At 43.3% G+C, this 26,597-nt stretch overlaps 1 protein-coding gene across 3 annotated transcripts in view; it reads right to left on the bottom strand.

The window, feature by feature from the left end:
- The window catches only part of BGN (biglycan), an 89,701-nt gene that overhangs the window by 20,667 nt on the left and 42,437 nt on the right, over positions 1 to 26,597 (bottom strand). For all 3 annotated transcript variants that reach the window (XM_042453441.1, XM_042453440.1, XM_042453442.1), the window contains one exon: positions 1,998 to 2,266. In XM_042453441.1, coding sequence (XP_042309375.1) covers positions 1,998 to 2,244 — 247 coding nt within the window. In that variant the 5' untranslated portion in view covers positions 2,245 to 2,266. The remainder of the gene's footprint in view (positions 1 to 1,997; positions 2,267 to 26,597) is intronic.

The following is a 26,597-nucleotide window of genomic DNA, read 5'->3' as shown; positions in this document are numbered from 1 at the left end:
GGAAAAAAGGCCAAATTTTACAGGTCCACATTTATAATCACATTTAGGTCTGCCCTAATAGCAGCTCCGCCTTGATGTGGAAATGGTCTTTGCACAATCTGCCAAATATAGTTGCTCAGCAGGCCTGAGATGAATTGGGTTGTCCCCATATTGCCATACTAGGGTGTTTTTTGTTACCTGGTAGCATGACAAACAAAACCTGCTAAAACTCCCTCATCTACACAACCACTAAAAGAACAAGAGCAGACTCCAGTTTTCAGATCTTGGCCACCCAATATATTGTTGTTATTATTAACTCCCTCAAATCACCCCTAGCTCATGTTAACCTGTGATGAGACATTCAGACCTCTTTTTTTTTAGCGGGATGATGTGAATAAGCCAACTCATGTGTTCTGGGTTTATCACACCATTTTTTCATCAGAACTGCATCTCTTCACATCTCTCCATGTTCTGTTGTTCAGACATGCTCACCAACCCTGTGCCCTACACTCCCCCCAAACTATCTCCAGCTGGGTCTCTCAAGGCAGTGGCAATGGTGGCAACATCTTCCACTGCTCCCTGGAGCTGCTGGCAGCCCAGAGTCAGTGGGTGCAGGGAATAAAAAAAGATCTCCTCTTCCCTCACTGGAAGGTAAAGACACAGCCGGGCATGCAGGGTTAAACCCTGGGTCTATTTGGAACGTTATTCACACTGCCAAAAATGCAAATCTTTTTTTAAAAACTCAGGGGGGGAAACCCAGTACCAATTATCCCAGGTTTAAGTGGGTTGTTTTGGCAGCCACCCCGCTCCCCCCAATGGCTATTGCCTCCCCAGTGCATAGAGGAACAGCCAGCTCTGTCCTTGCTGCCAAACACCCCTCATTACTGTCTCCCCCAACCAGCCATGTTGGAGGGAATGGCTGGGAAGAAGGAAAATAGATATTTTGTCCCAGCTGACTGAGCTTTGGGGTACCACATTCTGCTCCAAGATCTGACCTCTGGCCTCCAGTTGCTATAAAGAGAGTTCAAAATGCAGAAGTAGTTTGCACTCAATTAACTCAGCAGGGGGAAGACCAGAGGAGAGGGTGGATTCTTGCCCTTCTCAACAGGCTCAGGCAAAAGCAAAGTGCAGCAGCCTCTCCTAGTATGTATGCTCTTCTGCATTAATAATGCCTTGACCATACTCTGAAGTTGTTTGGACACACATATCCTGGGTTTCATCTGTGAAATGCTGGAAGGTATGATTGGCTATTTAATGAATAGTACTCTGGAACAGCTAGGTCTTTAGTCTAATTCAGTGGTTTTCCAACTCTGGTCTTTCAAATATTTAGGACTTCAAATCCCAACGTACCAAAGGATAGCAACAGCAAGTACATTTCTATACTGCTTATCAGTGCACTTAAGCACTCCCTAAGTGGTTTGCAGTGTGTAAGCCAATTGCCCCCAACAAGCACGGTATTCATTTTAGTGACCTATGGAAGGATACAAGGCTGAGTCAACCCTGGAGCCCTGCCTGGGATCGAACTCAAGGCCTTGTGGCTGTGAATGGCTGCAGTACCAGCATTTAACTGCTGCAGCACCAGGGCTCCTGGATTGGTCATGATGGCTGGCAGGTCTGGAAGATGAAAGCTAAAACATCTAGAATGAGAGTTTGAGAACCACTGGTCTAATCTAGTTCTGTTCTTGTGCATTTCAAGGTGGTTCTTTTGAATTGGGTTTCAGAGTGATGCATTAAATTCTTTCACCATCTCTGTTTATCTTGCCCCCTGAGACACCTTGAATCGAGGCCTCCACAACAAATCCTAGATCAGTACTACTCAAAATGGTAGTCTCTGGACCAGTGTTGGTCTCCAAGTTTCCAAGAAAGAAAGAAACCACTGTAGCCAATGGACACAAATATGACACTGGTTCCTGGCACACAGGGGGGGAAATTGCCAGTCCCACACATTTGATAAACAGAGAAGCCCTCTTCCAACTATTTCCCTCTCCTCCAGCCATTTCATCCACACCTTGACTTACTCAAGTCAGAACACTGCACCACTCTTAGGTGGCAATGGCAGCCAAATGGACAGAGGCCTGGATAAAAAGGGTAGCTTTCCTCAGTTTCAGCTCCTCCTGAAGTTGGGAAGATTCCAGAGGCCTCTTCCTCTTCTTGGACATTAGGATCATCCATGGAGAAGTCCCAGAAGCCTCTCTGCACAAACGGCCGGTCACAGCTCACCAGTCCCAGAAGAGGTATCAGGAGAAGGAGAAGGAGGTGATCCATAGTGAGAGTTGCCAGGCTGTGACTGAAGAGATAGGGAGGGGAAGAAGGAGAAGAAAAAATGAGAGGAAGAGAGAGAAAGTCAGGTGCTGCTGTCATCCAAGTTATCAGCAGAGTTTGGAAATATTACATCTTTGGATTGCAACTCCCAGAACCCCCCAGCCAATAGCCATGCTTGCTAGAGAATTCTGGGAGTTGTAATCCAGAATGGTAATATATCCAAGCACTGATCAAATCTGTTACCTATAGAAGTAATGGTCAGCCATATAACTCACTCACTGGCTGAATATCAGTCATTTGGTGAGGGTCAAAATAGAGAGGTGATGTTGTTGTTTATTAAATTACATCATTTCCCAACCAAATACAGAGGTGCACCTAACTCTCAGTTGCTTTATTATTTCAGGAACAGACATGGCTTGGGGTGAGCTGGGGTCAGAAATGGCAGAAATGAGACAGGAAAAATTGCCTTGATAAATAGGGTTACTTAGTAATGAGCAACCCAGGCTTGGAGATTTCAGGGCCAGAACCTGAGACTAAGGGCTATTTGATGTTTTTAATTTGTTGCCTGTTTTATTGAACCCTTTCCTGTATTGTTATGTGCTGTTTATATGTATTAGGCTACTACAGCGCTCTATAAATAAAGCATAATAATAATAATAATAATAATAATAATAATAATAATAATAATAATAATAATAATGGCCATCTTATTTTGAAGTTAGAAGATATGGATCCTGGGGATGTTAAGCAGAATACATTTAGCATCAAGCGCAGTTGCTCAGAGCATGCCATTCAAATAATAAACTACATGCCTGACACAAACAACAAAATATTTATCTTCTTGGAAATTCAGTTTTCCAAGCTCTGCATTGAATAGAAACACACAGAGAGCTCTGTTTTTAATACCCATGCAAACCCTGCTTTTAAAAACACAAGAGCTGAAGTCCAAACAAATAATGTTTTCTGACTTCTTTGTACAGAAAACAGTTGACAGTATCTGTAAGGAAACAGACATTTGGAAGGGGGAAACACACACACACACACTGTTATCAGGTAGAACATGGATCTTGGAAGATACTATAAAACTGGAGTTGATTAAATAAAATTTAATGAAATTAAAGACTGCAGGTTTTTTTGAATAAAAGCATCATGTGGTTTGCTTATGCCTTCCTCAGTACTGTCTATTGGGATGGGTAGAGATAACTGGATCCAGTAGTATTCAGAGAATTCCTTAAGAATAGTATTGTATTCCAAATTAAGGTCAAAAGGTATCAAGAAGTCAAGTCTGTAGATCCAGAGTATTTGCCCTTTGCAAGCATGGTTGGATCATGAGGTTTCTCTATTGGAAATATTGCCATATCGGAAAGGCAATGCCTCTCAGAATTAAAATGTTTAGTAACAGGTTGTTCCAGCTTTTTGGTAGCGATTACTGACCTCTGGTTCCTCAATCTTGTGAACACATCAGGGGTGGTTTCCCCCATATATTGCAAGTTGCATCTGGGGTGCTGGCATTCAGTCACATAAGTGACATTGATGGGATTGCAAACCATTCTGTGTTTAATGTAATAGATTTTGCCAGCGCTGCTGCTGTTAATAGTTCTAGTTTCACATGTGATGCAACACTACATACACACAAAGAGATTTATGTACAGTGGTCCCTACACATTTGCTGGGATAAGGTGTGCAGGACCCCTGTGAAAGTGGGAAAACTGCAAATAAAAAAAATAACCAAACACTTTTTTTAAGCAGAGAGAACAGCTCTCTGGGAATCTCTAGGCCCTCCACTATATCTCTATGGTCAACGACTGCCAGAGGCTGACCACAGAATCATGCTGGAGGACCTACAAATGCCCAGAGATGAATTTTATAAGTAGGAATCACTAGGTTCTCCAGTGCAACTTTGGCAGAGATGCGCTGGAGGACCTAGAGATTCCTGGAGAGAAGAAAATAATAATCAAATCCGCAAAAGTAAAAGCTGCAAATGTGGAAGGGTGATTGTATAACTCAAGCAAATCTGATTTTTCTCCATCACCCCCTAAGAACTGAGAGGAAGGGTCAGGCCATGCCTGGCAATCTGGGAACCCTAGATATAAGGTCCAGTGCCAAAGAGAAATGAAAAGCAGGAAATACATATGAGACCAAGACCAGGCATAATTGGGGGGTGGGCAGCGTAATACAAACTTGTTCCCATGCTGATACCACAGCCCCTCATTATATATATAAAATACAGTCTCATATATATACATACAATTTCATCAGCCATGAAAAAATAATTATGTGTTCTACATTCTTTTTTTTAAAAAAAAAATACCTGCCTTTGCTAATGCATCCATTTTAATAATCCTACAAGTCTGGTAACTATCTTGTAACATTTTAATCATTAATAAAGGAGTTATCAAGGCAACGCCTTGGCTTTGTTTGTTTTTTATAAATATAGTTGCAAACATTAGGCCAATTAACTATGCAACTTTATTTGTTTTTTTATTGCAAAATCATGCATTAGTCCCCCAGAGTTCTGTTAGTGGCTTACATGCATGTAACCCACAGTTAGTTTCTGGATGTTGCACAAGGAGCCATTCACTAGCTCCCCATACAGAATCCAACTCCTGCCCAAGGGAGCTGTCAAACCTTGGAGTTGTTACCACAGCCAATTATGGTTAGGACCAGGCAGCAGTCATCTTGGCTGCAGTTTTGCAACTAAGGGAAGAGAAATGAAGTTGTCCTCTTGGATCTCCAATGGTCTGGATATTCAGCAAATCCATTTCTGTTCCCCTACCTGCTTGCCTCCTTCTTCCCTCCCCTGGAGTTACACTGGGTTTGGAGAAACACAGAGCTGTGCATGCAGAGCACTATGCTGTGCACGGTTTTACATCAGATCTCACCAATTGCTTTCACAAGTTCAACTCAATAGACAAGATTTCTAGGTGGCCCCATTGTAGAATGCCTGCAGTTTTTGATGAGGGTCAGAGCTGCTGGGTTTCTGCAACAGGCAATGTGCAAAAGAATCTATAGGACTATACACATTTATCTGAACATTTGCTGGAGTTTTTTCTTATACATTAGCTTTAGTAATATTGTTTTCTGTGGGTTTTCCAGGCTATGTGGCCGCATTCTGGAAGAAATTATTCCTGATGTTTCATCTACATCTTTGACTGGCATCTTCAGAGGATGGTGGCATGGTAGTGTGGGGGGCATATATATACTTGTGTGGCCCTTGTTTGGGAGGAAGTGATTGACATGTTAATCTGTATGTTGGTCTGTTGTTGAGGTGTCTCCCATCCTATATCCGTGCATTTTATTTTTTCTGCCTCGATGTAGGACCTTACATTTCTCCCTGTTGAAATTCATCTTGTTAGCTTTAGCCCAGTCCTCTAATCTGTCCAGGTCATTTTGAATTTGAAACCTGTCCCCTGGGGAATATGCAACCCTCCTAGTTTGGCATCATCTGCAAATGTAATCAGCATGCTTTCTATTCCTTCATGCAAGTCATTGACAAAGATGTACAAATCCCTGTGGCACTCCACTAATCTCCTCCCTCCAGGATGAAGAGAAACCATTGCTGAGCACCCTTTGGATTCAGTCAGTCAGCCAATTACAAATCAACCTAACAGCAGCATTGTCTAGGCCACATTTTACTAGCTTTTTTTGCATGGGGAATTTTTGTCAAAAGCCTTACTGAAATCAAGATATGCTACATCCACAGAATCCTCTTCATCTGTGAACTCTGTGTAGGGTTGCCATATCCCGCCGGTAGGCGGGACATGCACGTTTTTAGCGGTACCAGTACGGTCACGTCTCGGTTCCCGCCAAATCCTGCCTCCGGAGCCGGCTCCAGGGCCTGGCCTGCCAATTGTCCCAGCCGGCGGCCATTAATGTGGCTGGCCAGCCAGCCACCCACCTCCTCCTACTCCACGCTCCGCCTCCTGGGTGGGCTGTGGCGGCGGCTGCACCACCCAAGGCAGCTGTGCGGGCTGCAGATGGCTGCAGCTTGCGCGTACCATGCATTAGTGTGTGCGCGCCGCACTAGTTTGCACAGTGCCAGCCGGCCAGCCAGCCACCCACCTCCTCCTCCTCTGCCTCCTCCATGGGCTGTAGTTGCCCGGGCCGTGGCTGGCTGTGGTTCACGCGCGCTGCGCTTCCACGCGAGCGCACGCGCAGTTTGGCAGCAGCTCCTCTCCATCAGGCTGGCTGGCCAATAGGAGGACAGCAGGGGCGGGGCTATTTCTAGCCCTAGTCTCCTATTGGCCAGCCTCAGGAAGCTTCAGAGAAGGAGGAAGCTTCAGAAGAGGAGGAGGAGGAGGAGGAGCACTGAGAGCCTCTGGCTCTCGGCCAGGGGGAGGAGAATGGGCCATTTCCTGGCGCGATTTGGCACCAAGTATGAGGAGGAGGAGGAGGCGGGTGGCTATTTGCACAATTTTTATTTTACATTTCTGCCATCTGCCTAGGAATAATGCCAAAATGTCCTCCATTTTGATCATGCCTAAGAAACATGCATTTATATTTACATTTTTTAAAAAAATCATCATTTTTTCCCGCATGTCCTCCATTTTAAAAAAAAAGGTCCTACATTTGAAAATGTTATCCTACATTTGTCCTGGTTTGGAGGTCCTGACCTATGGCAACCCTAACTCTGTGACTCTATCAAAAAAAGAAATCAGATTAGTCTGGCATGATTTGTTTTTGGGAAACTTGTATTGACTCTTAATGATGACAACATTGTTTTCTGAGTAATTACAAACCATCTGTTTAATGATCTACTTTAGAATCTTCCTGTCTATTGATATCAGGTTGACTGGGGGGAAATTATTTGGGTCCTCTTTTTTCCCCTTTTTTGAAGATGGGGACAACGTTTGCCCTCCTCCAGTCTGTGGGGATTTCTCCTGTTCTCCAAGAATTCCCAAAGGTTATTGTCAGTGGTTCTGAAATTACTTCTGCCAGTTCTTTTAATATCCTTGGATGTAGCTCAGCTCTGGAGACCTGAATTCATGTAGAGTAGCGAGGTATTTCTGTACTATTTCTCTACCTATTCTGTGCTGCATTTCCCCCTACTACATCACCTGATCCATGCTCCTCAGCTTGTACACTATTTTCCTTTTTAGAGAAAACTGAGGCAAAGAATATGTTGAGTAATTCTGCCTTTTCTCTATCCCTGGTTAGTACTTGGCCATCTTCTCCAAGCTGCAACCCTATCATTTCTTTGTTCTTCCTTTTGCTGTGGACATTACTTAAAAAAAGCCCTTTTCTGACTGGCAAGCCTAAATTCATCCTGTGCTTTAGCTTTTCTTACTGTCCCCCTACATATACTGGCTATATGCTTGTTTTAAAATGCATGTGTCTTGGCTGTTCTTTAACTGATATGTGTTTTTAACTGATGTTATGTATCTGTTGGCCTGTGCATGCATCCTAAGAGGCTGGAAGCTGCACCAAAGCCACGCTCCAGTCCTAAGATGCGTGTCTGTTCAGGCTCATCTGTTAGGAAAAGCAGCAAAGCACCAAAGACAATGGGATCAAGTTTTCTTCATCTTTTGATGGTATTCTGAGTAGTAGTAGTACCAGTAGTAGTAATATTTATTTCTTACCCACCTCTCCCCATGGATTGAGGAAGGAAACAAGAACCATAGGATGGGGCCAGGCCAGGTGGCCCACCACTTCACAATATGGTTTGAGATTATTTTAACATTGCTTCTGATTGATACCAGCTAATCTCACAAAATGGTGACAACAAACACATAGATAACAAGAATCCAAAAACATAGGTGTGTTAGTCTGGAAAATCAGGATGCAAAGAGATCTCGTAGGACCTTTGAGACTAACTGAAAGAGAGAAGCGGTAGCATCAGCTTTCGTAGACTTGAGTCTATTTCCTCCCAGCACCCCATTCATCCAAGGAAGTTGACTCAAGTCTATGAAAGCTCATGCTACCAGCACAGATAACAAGAAAATGCATTTCTGTAAATATCTTGAGGCATGATGCATCCTCACAGTAATGGGATCTGCAACCTGGGTGAGGCCTCTCTTGACTTCAGGGCTCCTCTGGGCCTTGGTAAAATGTACCACCCCACCTCCATGTGGGGGTTCCTATGAAAGAGAGTGTACTCACTGCCCACAGCTGGTTATGCAACAAAGAGCTTTTGAATCCCTGCCCAGAGGGTCTGGATTTACAGCCTGCATCCTTGTCCAAGGACTTGGCCCACCAGAGCAGTGTGAGGCCCTGGAACATACAGCTGTGTTGTTGGCTTTCCTCTTTTCCATCCAGGGCTGGGGTGGAACTGGCCAGCAAGCGGCTGTAACACTGCACCTCTGAGGATGCCAACTGCCTCTGCCAAGAATCGTATGAGAACATGAACAAAAGGGGTTTTCTGCCTTTTCTTGGTTGCAAATGAAACTTGGGATGGAGCCGGGCATGAGGAAGAGAAGCCTCCTGAGCGTGTTGACTGAGGTGTTTTTTCTTATTTCAACCCAGAGCTTGGGACAACAGTTGCATTTTTGGACCATAGGTCTGAGTATCCACCAGCCAGTATGACCACTCACTTTGATGGCTGGGGGATTCTGGAAGTTGTTGTCCAAAAAAAGTAACTGTTATCACAAACTCGGCTTCAGTTCATGTCACCATGTTCCAAAAGGAAAGTAGAACTGTTCTGGCTTTCAAGGAGCCCCTCTCCCTTTTTCACCCTTTTATGTGATTTTTTTAAAGTTAAAAACTTTATTGAAATGGCTATAAAGGCAAAAATTAAACCACACCAATAACTAACCTCAACAATTCAGTTGTGACATTTAGCAGCTTTGCACATTTTTGTCCTCCATGTGGATTTTGAGCGATGATGTTAACCTGAATATTCCTCTCCATAAATTACAGTGTATTGGGAGAAGGTTATACTTTTTTTCTGTTTATTTTTACCCAAAACTGTAGTACAATTTCTGTTTCTCTGAGCTTGAATATGCCTAGTTAATTTCTCCATTAAGTTTAGTTCCTGAGCCTTTTAAAAAGAAAATGTTTATTTAAACGTTCTTCAACTTCCTATTGGCCACTCTTTCAGTTCTTGCAACTGCAATATTTCCTGGTGCAAAACACTGCATATGAGGGAGTATTTTTCTCTCATGCCCCCTTTTAGGGATACATTGGAATTGAGACAACTTGTCTATTGGTATTACAGTACCTACACTGCAATTCTTTCAGAGTTTGGAAAAACTGCATTTTTGGTGTAATACTATCTTGGGAATCCTGGGAATTGTAATTTTGTGAGACATTTTGTCTTCTCTATCAGAGAGTTCTGGTGCCACAACAAACTACAAACCCAAGGATTCCCTAGCATTGAGCCACAGCAGTTAAAGTGGTGTCAAACTGGATTATTTCTGCAGTGCAGATGCAGCCATAGTTTACTGGTCAGATGCCATTGTTCTTCTCTGTCCCTCTTACATCATGCATTTTGCCATAAATACAACCATCTCCACAATAATTCTTTAACCAATGTCATCTCCAGCATTTGTATTACTATTCACAATCCCCATGCCCACACTTTGGTATAAATGATATACATTTGATGGAGTGTGTTCCATCACAATATGCTTTAACTGCCATGGAGTTCCTAGAATTAAATAGCACTGAGCCATGCCACACTTCCCACATGTCATAGCACTGAGCCATGGCAGCTAAAATGGTGTCAAATTGGATTATTTCTGCAGTGTGGATGCAGCCTGATTCTATGAAAGCTCATGCTACAAATGTCTTTCTCCCAGTTAGTCACTACAAAATTCCTTTGCATCTTCAGCTTTGCTTCTCCTCCCACATCTAAGCAGCTTTCCCCTCTCTGTAGGGGCTTTTAAACGATTCAGTCCATATTGGGGTGAGCTAACCTCACATCTGGCCGGCAACATCTGCAGCATCTCTCTTGGTGGCCTTCCCTGGTCTTCTGCTGTTTCTGATCCTTCTAGTCAGTTCCAGATGCTAAACTAATGTTTCTCACTCCTTCACTACAACCACATTATTTCTGTCTTCAGTTCCATAAAGTAGCTATTGGTTCCTGTCACTGTATTGAAACATGTTTTTAACTCTTGTGTCTGGCAAGATCCTCTACTACATCTTTTCTTCTCCTTCACTCTCCTTACTTCTAGACTAGAGCATTTCTTAATATAATTTCAGATTGATCCACAATCTCTTAGGGCTCTCTACTAAAATATTTATCTTCACAAAATAAGAAAAAGGAAGGTGTGGGATAAAGAAGGAACTGTGTTATTTTTTAATGTCAATGACGTTTGGGTTAGTAAGCATAGTAGATATATAACTGAAATAATAAATTACAATAAATAAAGAGAAATAAATAGAAATGTAACATTAAAGCAAAGATTCTACTCTTGTCTTATTTATGGTTCTTTTCATACTACAACCCACAGGAACTATTGAATCATTGCTTCTCCATAAATAGCTGGAATTAGAATTGAAAGAAGATGTTTAGCACAGCACTCACTGAAGTGATTTATTACCCTTTCCCAGGCTGATATTATTCCAGTTGTTTTGGACATAAATTCCATTCAGCCTCAGGCATGGCATAGTCAGTGCTCAAGGAATGCTGGGAGTTGCAGTCCAAAATATATGGAAGGTATCAGATTGGCCAAGCTAATAATCCAGCAATAAATTTCCCCATGGTGAAGATTCTGCCAACATAGTTCCTTTCCAGCATTAGTTAAAAGATTCCTGGTTTTGGTTACTAATAGGGTGGCCAGGAGCAAAAAAAAAGGTCATAGTACTTGTTCCTTTAATAGTTGCATAAAAAATAACCATGGTGTAGCTTCTCATGCAAGCTACACATGCTGAAATTCCCTCTTCTGTGCAAATGTTAAACCTGTGGAAGCTCTGTCCTCTTTTGCATCTGGCTATGCTACATCCTACCATATTACTGCTTTCTGTGGATTGTGACTAGGAGATTAGAGATGAATCACCTATGCATTACCCCAGTGATGATTATTGTACCTGCAGGCTGCTGGTGAGTTCGTTCCATTTTTATTTTCTTGCATTACTATTTTTTCCTGTCCGTTTGTTATAGGGAATAACACCATTTTATTATAAACACTAAATAGAAAAAAAAATACAAGGAAATTACTAATTAAAGTCTTCTTTCCCCTCCTTCTTTTGTAGATTAGACATTTTAGTTCAAAGAGGAAGTTCAAGGAATATTTAGCAGGCGATTCATCATGAATCCGCCATTCATGCTCATCAGGAAATGATAAAACTAGCTAAATCTGGAAAGAGTAAATGTTTAATTAAAGGCACAAGACCCCTTACAAAACTTGACAAGTGTCTCACCCTTCTGTACTAGATTGGCTGGTGTTGCAATCACATGTTCTCACCAAGCAATATGTATGCAACAGATTTGAAGATGGCACAGAATACACTGTTGTGTAATGAGTTGACAATGACATTGTCTGGTTATTTCTTAATAATCAATAAACAAAGGAGGGAACTCCCACAAAGCAAAGGATCAGTGTAACAATAACAAGATACCCTACTTCATCACTCCTTAACTTCCCCGCTACATACAAATAGACTTACTGTCTGTTTCCCTTCTTCATACTCTTCTTGTGACATAACCCCCTCGGCCTGAATTATCTCTCTCTCTTCCAAATGCCTTCCCTGAAGGATAAGGAATTTCTGCACTGTCAGGATAAGTTGTCTAAAACACCAGGTAGTGAAAGCCACATTCACATGGTTGGATCTCCCTCCTGACAGAGAAGATACCATCCTACTTGGTTTAATAGTAGAACTAGAATCTGGAAAAGTCAACTTTTTCTGGATTGCACATGGGTTGTCAAGGATTCTGAGAACTGGTGTCCAAAAGGGTAGTTCAACAACTCTATGGCAAGTGCACAAGCTTTAAATGTTGAAAGTCTCAGGTTTCCTCCTTGACATTTCCAGTTAGAAGGATCAGGTAGAAGAAGGATGGTCCTCTGGATCTTAATGGAAACTGTCTTTTCCCCATCTTCACTTATGTGAGACTAGATGCCCAGATAATTTGATCTGATATCAGGCAGTTCAGAGAGCCAGTGTGGTGTAATGGTTGGAATGCTGAACTATGATTCTACCAAATGCATCTGAGGAGGTAGACTGAAGTCTACAAAAGCTCATTGGAGGTCTTTAAGCAGAGGCTGGATGGCCATCTGTCAGGGATGCTTTGATTGAGATTTCCTGCATGGCAGGGGATGTTGGACTGGATGACCCTTTGGCTTTTTTCCAACTCGATGATTCTGTGACTCTATGATTCATGCTGCCAATTTCTTTCTTTCAGTTAGTCTCAAAGGTGCTACAAGCTCTCTGGACACCAGGGTTCAATTCCCCCACTTGGCATGGAAATCCCCTGGGTGACTTTGGGCAATCACATTCTCTCAGCCTCACAGGCAGCCACTTTTGAACAAATCTTGCCAAGAAAACTACACAATAGGGTTGCTTTAGGGTCACTATAAGTTGGAAATGACTTAAAGGCAACACAACAACAGTCAGATCAGGCCGTTTCTCCATCCCTGTCCTGCACAATCATGCTTGAATATAAAATTGTCTTGTTACACAAAATGTTCTTTTTATTGTGCATTTAAATTTTGGGTGGATGTATGACAGCACATAGTGCTTTTTGGCATAGTGGTGGGATATAAATCATGGAAATAATAACTAACTGATCCCTCACCCCCACTGCCCAATTTGCCATTTGTCTTTCCACTCTGTATTGGCAGTCTCTGAAAATCCTTGTTCTTTTCCCCCAGCTGTAAGCCTTTTGGGGTATAGTAGAACAAAACAGAGAAAAGTATTTTGCCTCATCTCGTCTTCCATTGTAGCAACCAGCTATAAAGTGTTCATTCCTATAAAAAGAATGAGAAAAGGATAAAGGTATAGCAATACATTCCAGTTTAACTGCCATGCAATGTCCTGTGGAATCCTGGGTTTTGTAGTTCAGTGAGGCCTAAGAGCTCTCTGGCTGAGGATTCTAAAGGCCCCTCCTTAAAGTACAAATCCCAGGATTCCATAGCATGCTGCCATGGCAGTTGAAGTGGAATAGTAGCACTATAACACTGTAGTGTGATAAGGAAGAGCAGAAATTCCAGTGATCAGATACTGTATGTTATCTTACATAAAAATCTCCCTGTTACATAGTTATAAGAAATACTTTCGGATAATTAAATACTGCATATGAACACACTGTTTTAAATATTTTGTTGATCATTAATTCAAAAAGAAAATATATTTTTCCCTCTCCCCCTTCTCCAATTTCAGTTTTCCAAAACAAATAAAAAAGGCTTCCAGGTTTCCAGTCCCTCTCTCCATGCCTTCACATCTCTAAACAAAAACAGATGAAATGATTTCAATATAGAAAGTGCATCCGTAGGAGCTGATAACAAAGAAAACCTGCAAGATACATCAAGAAATGCCCATTTAATGCTTTCAAAAGACAAGTAATATCCCAATTAACACAATTCGTTTCCCCTTAATTCATACACACCAGGTAGGGGAAAAAGATAAACTGAAAATGTCTACGCATAAAATGTTTGCAGTCATTAAAACAGCCCCCCAACAAATTAAGATAGTGACCAAAAAAAATTAAAAGCTTTTCAAAAATTGGAAGTTTTATAAGACTCTTCTCCAGGTTAGATATAACGTATCTAAGGAAACAGGGTGAAGAAAGAAAAGCTCTACGTGGGCCACGGTGTAATTTTGGAAATGTAGAAAGTGTAATTTCAGAATTAAAATAGAAACCTTTCTTTCATGACTCATGAAACTGCATATAGGGATTGGGATCGGAGGGCATGTGGCACATTACAAGGCGTCCTGCTTGCTTCCAAAATCCAGTGCTTGGTGGTAGTGATCATGAAAAATGGGGAAAGACAGGCATGCCTTGGGTGACCAGCTCCCAAGGACTGACAGGGTTGGTGACACATCAAGTAGAAGAAAGAACCTTAGAAGCTGGGCCTTGTCAGGTTGGGCTAGGAAATGTGTCATATCCTGAACTTCTCTGGTGCATGTAACTGTTGATGACATCAACATCTACATTTGCCAGAATACTCTGGTCTGCCCCTGGAATATTCTGACCCGGAATTCCCTCCCCCCCCCCCGATCCCATCCCGCTAGGGATTTTTTGGCAAATTACAGGTGACCGCTTTCCCACATGTTGCCTGTGAGGCAGCCAGCACTACCATTGCATGCACAACTTGCTCTGAGGTCAGCCATGTTGTCAACACTGGACACCTTGTTGTGATCTCAAAGCAACTTGAACCCAGGGCAAGGATGCTCACAGGGATTGTGTGGGAAGGAAGCCGACTGTCCTTGCAGGAGACACTTAGGGACCTCAGTATGTTTAGCCTGGTGAAGAGAAGGTTAAGAGGTGATATGATAGCCAGTGGTGTCACTAGAGGGGTGTGTGGACCACACCAGGTGACCCCCTAAGGGGGGGGGACACCATTACATTCAGTGGTATATGGGAATCACGATTTACAAGCAACAGTAGTGCAAAAAATGCATTACTAACGGTTCTATATGATGTGAAATGGAGGGGGGTCAACGGGGGGGTTGACACCATGAGTTACTGCACTGGGTGACGCCAACCTGAGGGACGCCACTGATGATAGCCCTGTTTAAATATTTGAAGAGATGTCATGTTGAGGATGGAGCAAGCTTTTTTGCTGCTGCTCCAGAGATTAGGACGCGGAGCAATGGATTCAAACTACAGGAAAGAGATTCCATCTCAACTTTAGGAAGAACTCCCTGACAGTGAAAGCTGTTCAATAGTGGAAGACACTGCCTTGGAGAGTGGTGGAGTCTCCTTCCTTGGAAGTTTTTAAACAGACATTAGATGGCCACCTGTGCAGCTTGCTTTGATTGTGAGTTCCTGCATGGCAGGGGGTTGGACTGGATGGCCTTTGGGGTCTCTTCCAAGTCTACAGTTCTATGATTCTGTGATTTTGTTCTGGGTTTTCTGGCAAACCTGTAGGAAAAGGTAAGCCTTTTTAACGTGTGACTAGGGGTGGAAACACGAATTGGGTCAGGATGTTGTGTAAACTGCCCAAAGCAAATTCTTGTTTTTGGCCTATTTAGTGTAGTAGCTTGGGGACTATGAATCTGGAGACCAGGGTCCAATTCCCCTCTCATCCACTGAAACCCACTGGGTGACCTTGGACAAGTTGCATGTTCTCATCCTTAGGGAAAGGCAATGGCAAACCTCATCTGAACAAATCTTCCCAAGATAACCCCATGATAGATTTGTCTTTGAGTCTTCATAAGTTGGAAATGACTTAAAGGCACACAAGAACAGCAACAATGTAAAAAAGGACAGTGAACCCAGGGGCAATTTGTGGTTTGTAAGTAATATAGACAAGCCCAGAGTAGCTTGTCTAGTTGGTCAGAAGTTTGCCAGAGTGAAAGCTGGAAAGGGTTTGTGTAGGAAAGGGAATTTCAGCATGCGTTGCATGTCACACAACCAAGTAACAAGCAGCACCTGCTGAAAGGACCACAATGCCCATCTAGTGTGGCCCTTTGCTACAGTCAGCAAATGACCTATGAATCAGATGGTTGTAAGACAAAGAACTGTAAGGTATTCAATCCAGTCACAGGTTATCCATAAAGATGAAGGGAGAAACAAGAGCAAGGTTATAAATTGGTCTAGATGTCCTTACAACAAACCTTTAATCCAAATACACAAAGCCAACAAGGAGTGAGACACTTAGTTGTCAAGCGTAGCCAGAGTCCAAGCATCAGGAGTACTGCTAGTCACCAAGACAGAACAACTTCAAGCAACAAGACACCAGGGAGCTGCTGGAAGATTTATACAGTACATGCTTATTGAGACAGTGTTTCCTATTTAACAGATGCTGGGCACTTACAATGCCTCTTCTTATCTTTCTTGAGCTCTTCAAGGAAAGGAAGTGTGTCCTCAGCATCTGCCACGTCCTGCTTGTCCACAAGCCAAAGTAAATGAGTAGCTTTGAACACTGAGGAACCACACAACCAAAATCCCCCCTTCCACATTAAGGTTTATAAAAAATAGCTGTGGGAAACATTGAAAGCTGGCATGTGCCTTGTTTTTTTACAGAAAGCTTCCTTGGCTGCATCTACACTGCAGAAATAATGCAATTGGACATCACTTTAACTGCCATGGCTCAATACTATTGAATCCTGGGGTTCGTAGTTTTGTGAGATATTTAGCCTTCTCTGTCAAAGACCTCTGCTGCCACAACGAACTACAAATCCCAGAATTCCATAGGATGGAGCCATGGCAGTTGATGTGGAGTCAAACTGCATAAATTCTGCAGTGTGGAAGCAGCCTTGTTCGTTGTTGTGGCATACCGTCAAGTCATTTCCGACTTATGGTGACCCTAACGCAACCCTATCATAGGTTTTTCTTGGCATGTTTCTTCAGAGGGAGTTTGCCACTGTCATCCTCTGAGGATGAGAGACTGCAACTTGCCCATGCAGCATTCAAACCCTGCTCTCCAGAATCATTGTCCAATGTTGAAACCACTATATCACACTGGTTCTCTGGCAGCAACCTTAGGAGATTATCACATGGGGGAAGAGAAGTGGTTTGAGGAGTACAATTGTGCAATTGCACCATGTATTATCACACGACGTCATGCAAAATCCGTAGCCGCAGCAGCAGAAGAGAGCAACATTTCATTCACGGGGAACTCCTGTAAATTAATTCACGATTAAATTAATTAAGTGGGATTGAGAGAGTGCAGACAACAGTCACGCATTACCACTATTGAATAAATAACTTGGGATAACCAGAATACATTGTGGTGGTCATAATCCATTCTCATTGCCAGAATCAGTTTTGTAGTGGATTTCAGTCTCATTTTGAGGTATGGTGCACAATTTAGTTAACACTTGATTAAAATCATGTGTTGAACTAATACATTTTATATTGCTGTCTTTATTCTTTGTGGTCCGAGAGCATGATTAGCGGACATGCGCAGTTGCACTGATATGCCATGCATGCGCAAAATGATCTATTGTGATATATTAACAATTCATTTGTTGTACAAAACACTATTGCAATATTATTTCAAGTGTGCAACTGCGCAAACGGATGCCGTCTGAGAGCATTTGGCAGAACTGCATGACTATACCTCCTCAAACCACTTCTTTTTCTCCATGTGGTAATCTCCTTAGTCTCTAGGTTTAATCTAGAGCCTACAGTGATGTTTGAAAACCACTTTGCTTTAAAGGATAGGCCTCATGTTATAGACACAACTCAGTCCTCCATAGCCTGACTACAATTTCTGACCCTTCCAGCTTTGATTTTAAAAAGCTGTTGCCAACATTGATGAAATCCACTTGGGTTGAACTAGTAGTCTTTGACACAGAGGTCTCTGCACCCTCATTAGACCCCCATCCCCAGCCAGGATTCTTTGTGGGAAGCCACAACAGTCTAAAATGCTCTCTTTAGCTTTGGGACACAACCCTCCCCCAATTTCCCACAATCTGCTTCCAGGCAAGGGCTGTTCAGTGTATAGTCACTTGCCTCATTCACAAGATGACACAAGAATCTTTCAGATAATTCAATTTGTAATCCTTCTGTGTTTTCCCAGAGCATCTTCTGCTTGCCCCACTCCCTTTACCACAGAAAATCTGTGAGCTCTCATGCCAGTGGAATAGCAGATCTGCTTTGGGTTTTAGTCTGAAGTTGAAAGGAGCTATCCAAGATATAACCTTTTTGAAGATAGGGTTGAGCACCTTGGAAATTGACTAGGATATTAGCGATGATTGAACACCTATCATTACCCCAGTGATGCTTTATTTTGTCACCTGCAGGTGCTGTTGAGATTCGTTCACTTTTATTTTCTTGCCTTACTCTTTTTTCCTGTCAGTTTGTCTAGGGGACTAAACACCATTTATTTATAAACACTAAATAGAAAAAAAATACAATGGTTGCCGATTACTAATTAAGTCTCTTTCCCCTCCTTCTTTTTGTAGATATACATTTTAGTTCAAAGAGGAAGTTCAAGGAATATTAGCAGGCGATCATCATAATCCGCATTCATGCTCATCAGGAAGGAAATGATCAAAACTAGATAAATTGGGGGAAAGGTAAATGTTTAATTAAAGGCACAACCCCCCTTACAAAACTTGAACAAGTGTTCCTCACCCTTTGTACTAGATGGCTGGTGTGCAATACATGTTCTCACCAAAGCAATAATGTTACTGGCCACGACAGATTGCAGATGGCACAGAATACCACTGTTGTGTATGAGTTGACAATGACCTTGTCTGGTTATTTCTTAATAATCAATAAACAAAGGACGGAACGCCCACAAGCAAAGGATCGGTAACAATAACAAGTATACCCTACTTTCATCTCACTCCTGTAACTTCCCCGCTACCTACAACTAGGAACTTACTGTTGTTTCCCTTCTCTCATACTCTTTCTGTGACATAACCCGCTCGGCCTGCATATCCTCTCTCTTCCAAATGCCTTCCCCTGAAGTGCTAAGGCATTTCTGCACTGTCAGGCTAAGTTGTCTAAAACACCAGGTAGTGAAAGCCACATTCACATGTTGGATCTCCCTCCTGACAGAAGAAGAAGAATACCATCCTACTGGTTTAATAAAGTAGATAGAATCTGGAAAGCCTTTTCTGGGCGGGGGGGGATTTTTTTTTTTGTCACATGGGTGTCAAGGATTTGAGGAACTGGGCCACAATAAGGGCCGTTCAGCAACTCTATGGCAAGTGGCACACGCTTTTTTTAAATGTTGAAAGTCTCATGTTTCCTCTTGACATCCAGTTCGAAGGATCCGGTAGACAGAAGGATGGTCCTCTGGATCTTAATTGGAAACTGTCTTTTCCCCCCTTCAACTTATGTGAGGACTAGATGCCCAGATAATTTGATCTGATATTCAGCAGTTCAGAAGAGCCAGATGTGGTTTTGTAATGGTTGGAATGCTGAATATGACTCCCCAAATGCTCTGATGGAGGTAGACTGAAGTCTACAAAAGCTCATTGGAGGTCTTTAAGCAGAGGCTGGATGGCCATCTGTCAGGATGCTTTGATTGAGATTTCCTGCCTGGCCAGGGTGGGTTTGGATGAATGACCCTTTGTCTCTTTTCCAACTCGATGTGATTCTGTACTCTATGATTTTCGTGCTTTGCCAATTTCTTTCTTTCATTAGTCTAAAGGTGCTACAAGATCTCGTCACCCAAGGGTTCCCCCCCAATTCCCCCATTGGCATGGAACTCCCCTTGTGACTTTGGGCAATCACCATTCTCCTCAGGCCTAACAGGCAGCCGCTCTGAAACAAATTTGCAAGAAAAACCTACACAATAGGGGTTGCTTTAGGGTCACCTATTAATTGGGAAATGACTTAAAGGATAACACAAAAACCAGTTCAGATCAGGCGTTTCCCATCCTGTCCTGCCACAATCATGGCTTGGCATATACAATTTTCTTGTACACCAAAAGTTCTTTTTATTGTGCATCTTAAATTTTGGTGTGTATGTCTGACAGCACACAGTGCTTTTGGCATAGTGGTGGGATTAACTCTGGATAAACTAAAACTAAAATGATCCCTCACCCCTACACTGCCGAAATTTTGCCATTTTTCTTACCACTGGTTTATTGGCCAGTCTCTGAAAATCCTTGTTCTTTTCCCCCAGCTCTGCTAAGCCTTTTTGGGTTATTATAGTAGAACAAAACCAGAGAAAAAATATTTGCCTATGTCTAGTCTTCCCTTGTCGCACCAGCTATAAAGTGTTCATTCCTATAACAAGAATGAGAAAAAGGATAAAAGGGTTAGCAACATTCCAGTTTTACTTGCCATGCCATGTCCTGCTGAATCCTTGGTTTTGTAGTTCAGTGAGGCCTAAGAGCCTCTGGCTCGAGGATTCTAAAGCCCTCCCTAAAGTTACCAAATCCCAGGATTCCATAAGCATGCTGCCCTGGCAGTTGAGTGGAATTAGTAGCACTAATAAACAACTGTCGTGTGAAGGAAGAGCAGAAATTCCTAGTGATCAGATTACTGTATGTTATCTTTACATAAAAAAATCTCCCTGTTTACATAGTTATAAGAAATACTTTCGGATAATTAAAAATACTGTATATGAACACCAACTGTTTTAAAAATTTGTTGATCATTTAAATTCAAAAAGGAAAAATATATTTTTCCCTCTCCCCCTTCTCCCATTCCAGTTTTCCAAAACAAATATAAAAAGGCTTCCAGGTTTCCAGTCCCTCTCTCCCTGCCTTCACATCTCTAAAAAAAAACAGATGAAATATGATTTCAATATAGAAAGTGCATTCCGTAGGACGCTGCTAACAAAAGAAAACCGCAAGTAAATCAAGAAATGCCCATTTTTTAATGCTTTTCACACGACACGTCATCATCCCAATACCACAATTTGTTTCCCTTAATTCTACACGACCAGGTAGGGGAAAAAGATATAAACGAACAAGTCTACGCATAAAATGTTTGCCGTCATTCAAACAGCCCCCCCAACAAATTAAGCTCCGTAGGTTTTTTATAGTGACAAAAAAAAAAATTAAAAGTTTTCAAAAATTGGACCGTTTTATAAGACTCTCTCCAGTTTAGATTATACGTATCTAAGGACACAGGGTGAAGAAGAAAAGCTCTAACGGGGCCCAGGTTTGTTTTGTTGGTTGTAATTTGGAAAGTATAAAGTGTTTAATTTCAGAATTAAATAGACACCTTTCTTTAATGACTCATGACCACTGCCTATATAGGGATTGGGATCGGAGGGCATGTGGCACATTACATAGGCGTCCGCTTGCTTCCAAAATCAGTGCTTGGGGTAGTGATCATGAAAAATGGGGAAAGACAGGCTGCCTGGTTGACCAGCTCCCCCAAGGACTGACAGGGTGGTTGGTGGACACATCCAATCAAGTAGAAGAAAAGAAACCTTAGAGGTGGGCCTTTTCAGGTGGGCTAGGTGAAATGTGTCATCCTGAACTTCTCTGGTGCATGTAACTGTTGATGCCATCAACCATTAAATTGCCAGAATTGGTATGCCCCTGGAACTCTGACCTCGGAATTCCTCCCCACCCCCCGGATCCCATCCCGCTAGGGATTTTTGCCCACAAATACAGGTGACGTTTTCCCACATTGTTGCGTGAGGCAGCCAGCATTACCATTGCATGCCACAACTTGTTCAGGTCAGCCATGTTGTCAACACTGGGACACCTGTGTGATCTCAAGCAACTGAACCCAGGGCAAGTATGCTCACAGGGATTGTGTGGGCAAAGGAAGCGGACCTGTCCTTGCAGGCGGACACTTAGGCGACCTCAGCTGTTAAGCCTGGTTTGACAGAGAATTTAAGGTGATATGATAGCCAGTGGTGACTATGTATGTGTGGTTCGTGGACTCATATACACCTCATCGAGAAAGTGCCAACGCTGGTTCAGCCTCGTGAATGCTAAGCCAAGAGAGTAACGCGAGAGCCTGTTCTGTGGAGCTAGTGAGTGGTAATGCAGGAAGGAGAGCGGAGTATGGCTCTGAGGGGCGTGGGCTAGGCGGGTAGTAGGCGCGCAGCATTGGCTGGGCTGACCTAGGTGGACTCCCGTCTGATGATCCACCACCTATTAATGTTTATAATGTGCACACAGATTTTTTATTTTAGCGACTACAACATATGCCATAGATATACCCTAATTTTCCTACTTGCTTAGAGACGAGCCATATGAATCCGATAAGCACTAGCATGATCTAAATCACCGGCATGCCCACACTCACCAACACGAAGAACAACCCGCGCGCACTCCACCCACCCTCCGCTAACCCCCCCACTCCCAATGAACAACCCCCCACACTGCGCCAAGGCCGCACCAGGTAACCCGGCCACACTGCCCGCCCTCGCCCAGCGAGCCCGCCGCAGACACCACACCCACCACCACACACCCTCCCGCCTCACTCCGCTCCTCTCCTACCTGCCCACACCCACCCCTTGCCCCCTACCCCCCACAACCCGATGCAGCCACTAATGACCCCCTATCACAAACAGTAACCCGCGATAGGCATTCTACCACAACACCGATCTCTGCACTATGCACAACGTGTTCGCTCTATATTTGTTTATTGAGATTTGGGCACTTGTTTTTTGGATTGTGTTTGCTAGTGTTTGTGGTGTTTGTGAGGTTAAATTATCGTTTCTCTTTTTTGCCATAGGCGCCATGCTTCCAGAGATCGGACACGGAAGCCAATGGTTCAAAACTACAGGAAGCGATTCCTGTCTCAACTTTAGGAAGAACTCCTGGACGTGAGGTGAAAGCTAGTGTTGTGTCACTTCTGTGGTAAGACTCAATACACTGCCATCTGGGATGTAGTTGTTCGTGTGTTGGTTTAGTCTTATCTCCTTCCTTGGAAGTTTTATAAACAGACATTAGATGCGCCACCTGTGCGGCTTGCTTTGATTGTGAATTCCTGCATGGCAGGGGTTGGACTGGATGGCCTTTGGGGTCTCTTCCAAGTCTACAGTTCTACTGATTCTGTGATTTTGTTCTGCGGTTTTCTGGCAAACCATGTATGGAAAAGGTAAGCCTTTTTAACGTGTGCTAGGTGGTGGAAAACACCGAATTGGGTCAGGATGCTTGTGTAAATCTGCCATGTAAGATGCACCAATTCTTGTTTTTGGCTGTTTTAGTGTAGTAGCTGTTGGGGACTATGAATCTGGAGACCAGGGTCCAATTCCCCTCTCATCCACTGAAACCCACTGGGTGACCTTGGAACGTCGCATGTTCTCATCCTAGGGAAGGCAATGGCAAACCTCATCTGAACAAATCTTCCCAAGATACACCCCATGATAGATTTGTCTTTGAGTCTTCATAAGTTGGAAATGACTTAAAGGCACACAACAGACCAACACATGTAACAAAGGACAGTGAACCCAGGGGCAATTGTGGTTTGTAAGTAATATCGACAACCACGAGTTAGCTTGTCTAGTTGGTCAGAAGTTTGCCAGAGTGAAAGCTGGAAACGGGTTTGTGTAGGAAAGGAATTTCAGCATGCGTTTGCATGTCCACACACAACCAAGTAACAATGCAGCACCTGCTGAAAGACCACAATGCCCCATCTAGTGTGGCCCTTTGCTACACGTCAGCCAAGACCTATGAATCGATGGTTGTAAGACAAGGACCTGTAACGGTATTCAATCTCTCGTCACACCGGTCTATCACATAAAGATGACAAGTAGAGAAACAAGGAGCAGGTATTTAAATGGTCTAGATGTCCTTACAACAACACTTTTATCCAAATACACAAAGCCAACCATAGGGAGTGAGACACTTAGTTGTCAAGCGTATCCAGCCGAGTTCCAAGCATCGGAGTACTGCTACGTCACCAAAGACCGAAAAACTTCAGCAACAAGACACCAGGGCTGCTGCTGGAAGATTTATACAGTACTGCTTATTGAGACGTGTTTCCTATTTAAACGATGCTGGGCACTTCACAATGCCTCTTCTTATCTTTCTTGAGCTCTTCAAGGAAAGGAAGTGTGTCCTCAGCATCTGCCACGCCTGCTTGTCCACAAGCCAAAGTAAATGAGTATCTTTGAAACACTGAGAACCACACAACCAAAATCCACCCCCTTCCACATTAAGGTTTATAAAAAATAGCTGTGGGAGGAAAACACCTTGAAAAGATGGCATGTGCCTTTGTTTTTTTACAGAAAGCTTCCTGGCTGCAATCTACCTGCCGAAATCGAAATAATGCACTGGACATCACTTAACTGCCATGGCTCAATACTCTTGAATCCTGGGGTTCGTAGTTTTGGTGAGTATTTAGCCTTCTCTGTCAAAGACCTCTGCGCCACAACGAACTACAAATCCCAGAATCCAAGGATGGAGCCATGGCAGTTGATGTGGAGTCAAACTGCATATTCTGCCGTGTGAAGCAGCCTTGTTCATTGTTGTGCATACCGTCAAGTTATTTCCGATCTTATGGTGACCCTAACGCCAACCCTATCATAGGTTTTTCTTGGCATTGTTTCTTCAGAGGGGTTTTGCCACTGCATCCTCTGAGGATGAGAGACTGCAACTTGCCCATGCAGCATTCAACAACCTGCTCTCCAGCAATCATTGTCCAATGTTGATTGAAACCCACTATTCACACTGGTTCTCTGGCCAAGCAACCTTGGGATTATCCACTGGGGGAAGAGAAGGGGTTGAGGCGTCCAGTGCATTTGCACCATGTATTATCACACGACCGTCATGCAATCCGTAGCCGCCGCCGTCAGCAAGAGAGCAAAATTTCATTCACGTTGGACGGGAAACTCCTGTAATTAATTCCCGATAACGGGAATCACATGGGACTTGAGGAGTGCAGTGACAGTCACGCATATTACCACTATGCATAAATAACTTGGGTCAAACCAGAATACAATTGTGGTGGTCATAATCCCTTCTCATTGACCGAATCAGTTTTGTAGTGGATTTCAGTCTCATTTTGAGGATATGGTGCACAATTAGTTAACCACTTGTTAAAATCAGTGTTGAACTAATACATTTTATATTGCCTCGTCTTTATTCTTTGTGGTCACGAGGCATGTAGCGGACCATGGCAGTTGCACTGATATGCCCATGCATGCGCAAAATGATCTATTGTGATATATTAAACACATCTCATTGTTGTACAAAACCCTATTGCCAATATTATTTCACAGTGTGCATGCGCAAACGGATGCCGTCTGGAGCATTTGGCAGAACAATGCATGACTATACCTCCTCCCAAACACTTCTTTTTCTCCATGTGGTAATCTCCTTGGTCTCTAGGTTTAATCTAGAGCCTACAGTGATGTTGAAAAACCACCTTTGCTTTAAAGGATAGCCCCATGTTATGACACAACTCAGTCCTCCATAGCCTGACTACAATTTTCTGACCCTTCCAGCTTTGATTTTAAAAGCTGTTGCCAACATTGATGAAATCCACTTGTGTTGAACTAGTCGTCTTTGACCACGAGGTCTCTGCCACCCTCATTAGACCCCCATCCCCAGCCAGGATTCCTTGTGGGAAGCCACAACACCGTCTAAAATGCTCTCTTTAGCTTTGGGCACAACCCTCCCCCAATTTCCCACAACTGCCTTCCAGGCAAGGCGTCAGTGTATAGTCAACTTGCCTCACCTTCCAAGATGACACAAAGAATCTTTCAATAATTCATTGTAATCCTTCTTGTGTTTTACCACGGCATCTTTTCCTGCTTGCCCCAACTCATTTACCACAGACAATCGTGACACTCTCATGCCGTGCCGAAGTGGATCGCAGATCTGCTTGGGTTTATTGTCTGAAGTGAAAGGAGCTATCCAAGATATAACCTTTTGAAGATTGGGTTGCGCACCTGGAATCACCCATTAGTTACGCAAACAAAGTCCAATATGGTTCCCGCCATTCCACTGACATGAAACCAACAACAGGCACTGAATGAAACGGCCAGCCCTGCCTCCATGACGGTGAAATCGGGTGAGGATTGACTCCTACGGTAGCAACATGCTGAGGGCAGCATGGTGTTAGAGAAGAAACGTTGTCGCACCATGCAGCTTCCCCTCACCACAAAGCTACCCTGCTGCTGCATTACGAAACTGCTGTTGGTTCAGAATTGGAGTCATCTTGTTATTCCTGACGGCAGCAAAGTCTTCTCAACTCCCTGCTGTGAAGGAGAGAAGAGAGAATAGCTGCATGGCCTCTCTTGATGGGTACCTGAGATGGTGCCATCCCATCTGGAAACACCCACAATCACTTCTGCTTTCTTTAATGATTCATTTCACACATGCCAACTCAAAAATAATATTTTAGCCTTTCTCGGGGTTCTGCCCTGGTCTTGTCTTCCTTGCCCCCTGCTTTCTGCTGCAAACTCTGCCTATATAATCTGACACATTTATCTAAAATTTGTAATAACCCTTTTTGCCTCACTGCCTTGGTTTTGTGGAAGAAATGGACGGCACCTCTTGGCTCCCTATCCTTCCCCTTTCCAGCTCTTTCTCCTCGGCCCTCTTTTCCAGAGCCCACCGAAAAAATATGCACAAGTTTCAAGGCTGGGAGGTTTATGGCTTAACACAGTTAGACCAACTGTTCCAATATGGGACACACCATCACAACGGAGCAACTAATCTGTGCTCTGGGCCCCTGGTCATCAGAACTGGTATCAACCTAATACAGATACAAATATTCTTAGAAGGTTATCGCATGTGGTGGCAAAACTGCTCCCCCGATGTGTTCTAACGGCACGAGCGCGGGCACGCCTCGGAGCATTGCTGGGAAAACCCGATGGAACCGAACGCCTGTCTTACCGCATTGCGTGGACCGCCGCCGCCGCAACCGTGTCGCCATCGGGTTTTCCCCCATGATGTGTGCCTATGGAGGCCCGACTATGTTTCTGGGGAAC

Source organism: Sceloporus undulatus, chromosome 2 (assembly GCF_019175285.1).
Source record: "Sceloporus undulatus isolate JIND9_A2432 ecotype Alabama chromosome 2, SceUnd_v1.1, whole genome shotgun sequence".
Lineage (NCBI taxonomy): Eukaryota > Metazoa > Chordata > Lepidosauria > Squamata > Phrynosomatidae > Sceloporus > Sceloporus undulatus.
This window is presented reverse-complemented; position numbering and strand designations above follow the sequence as displayed.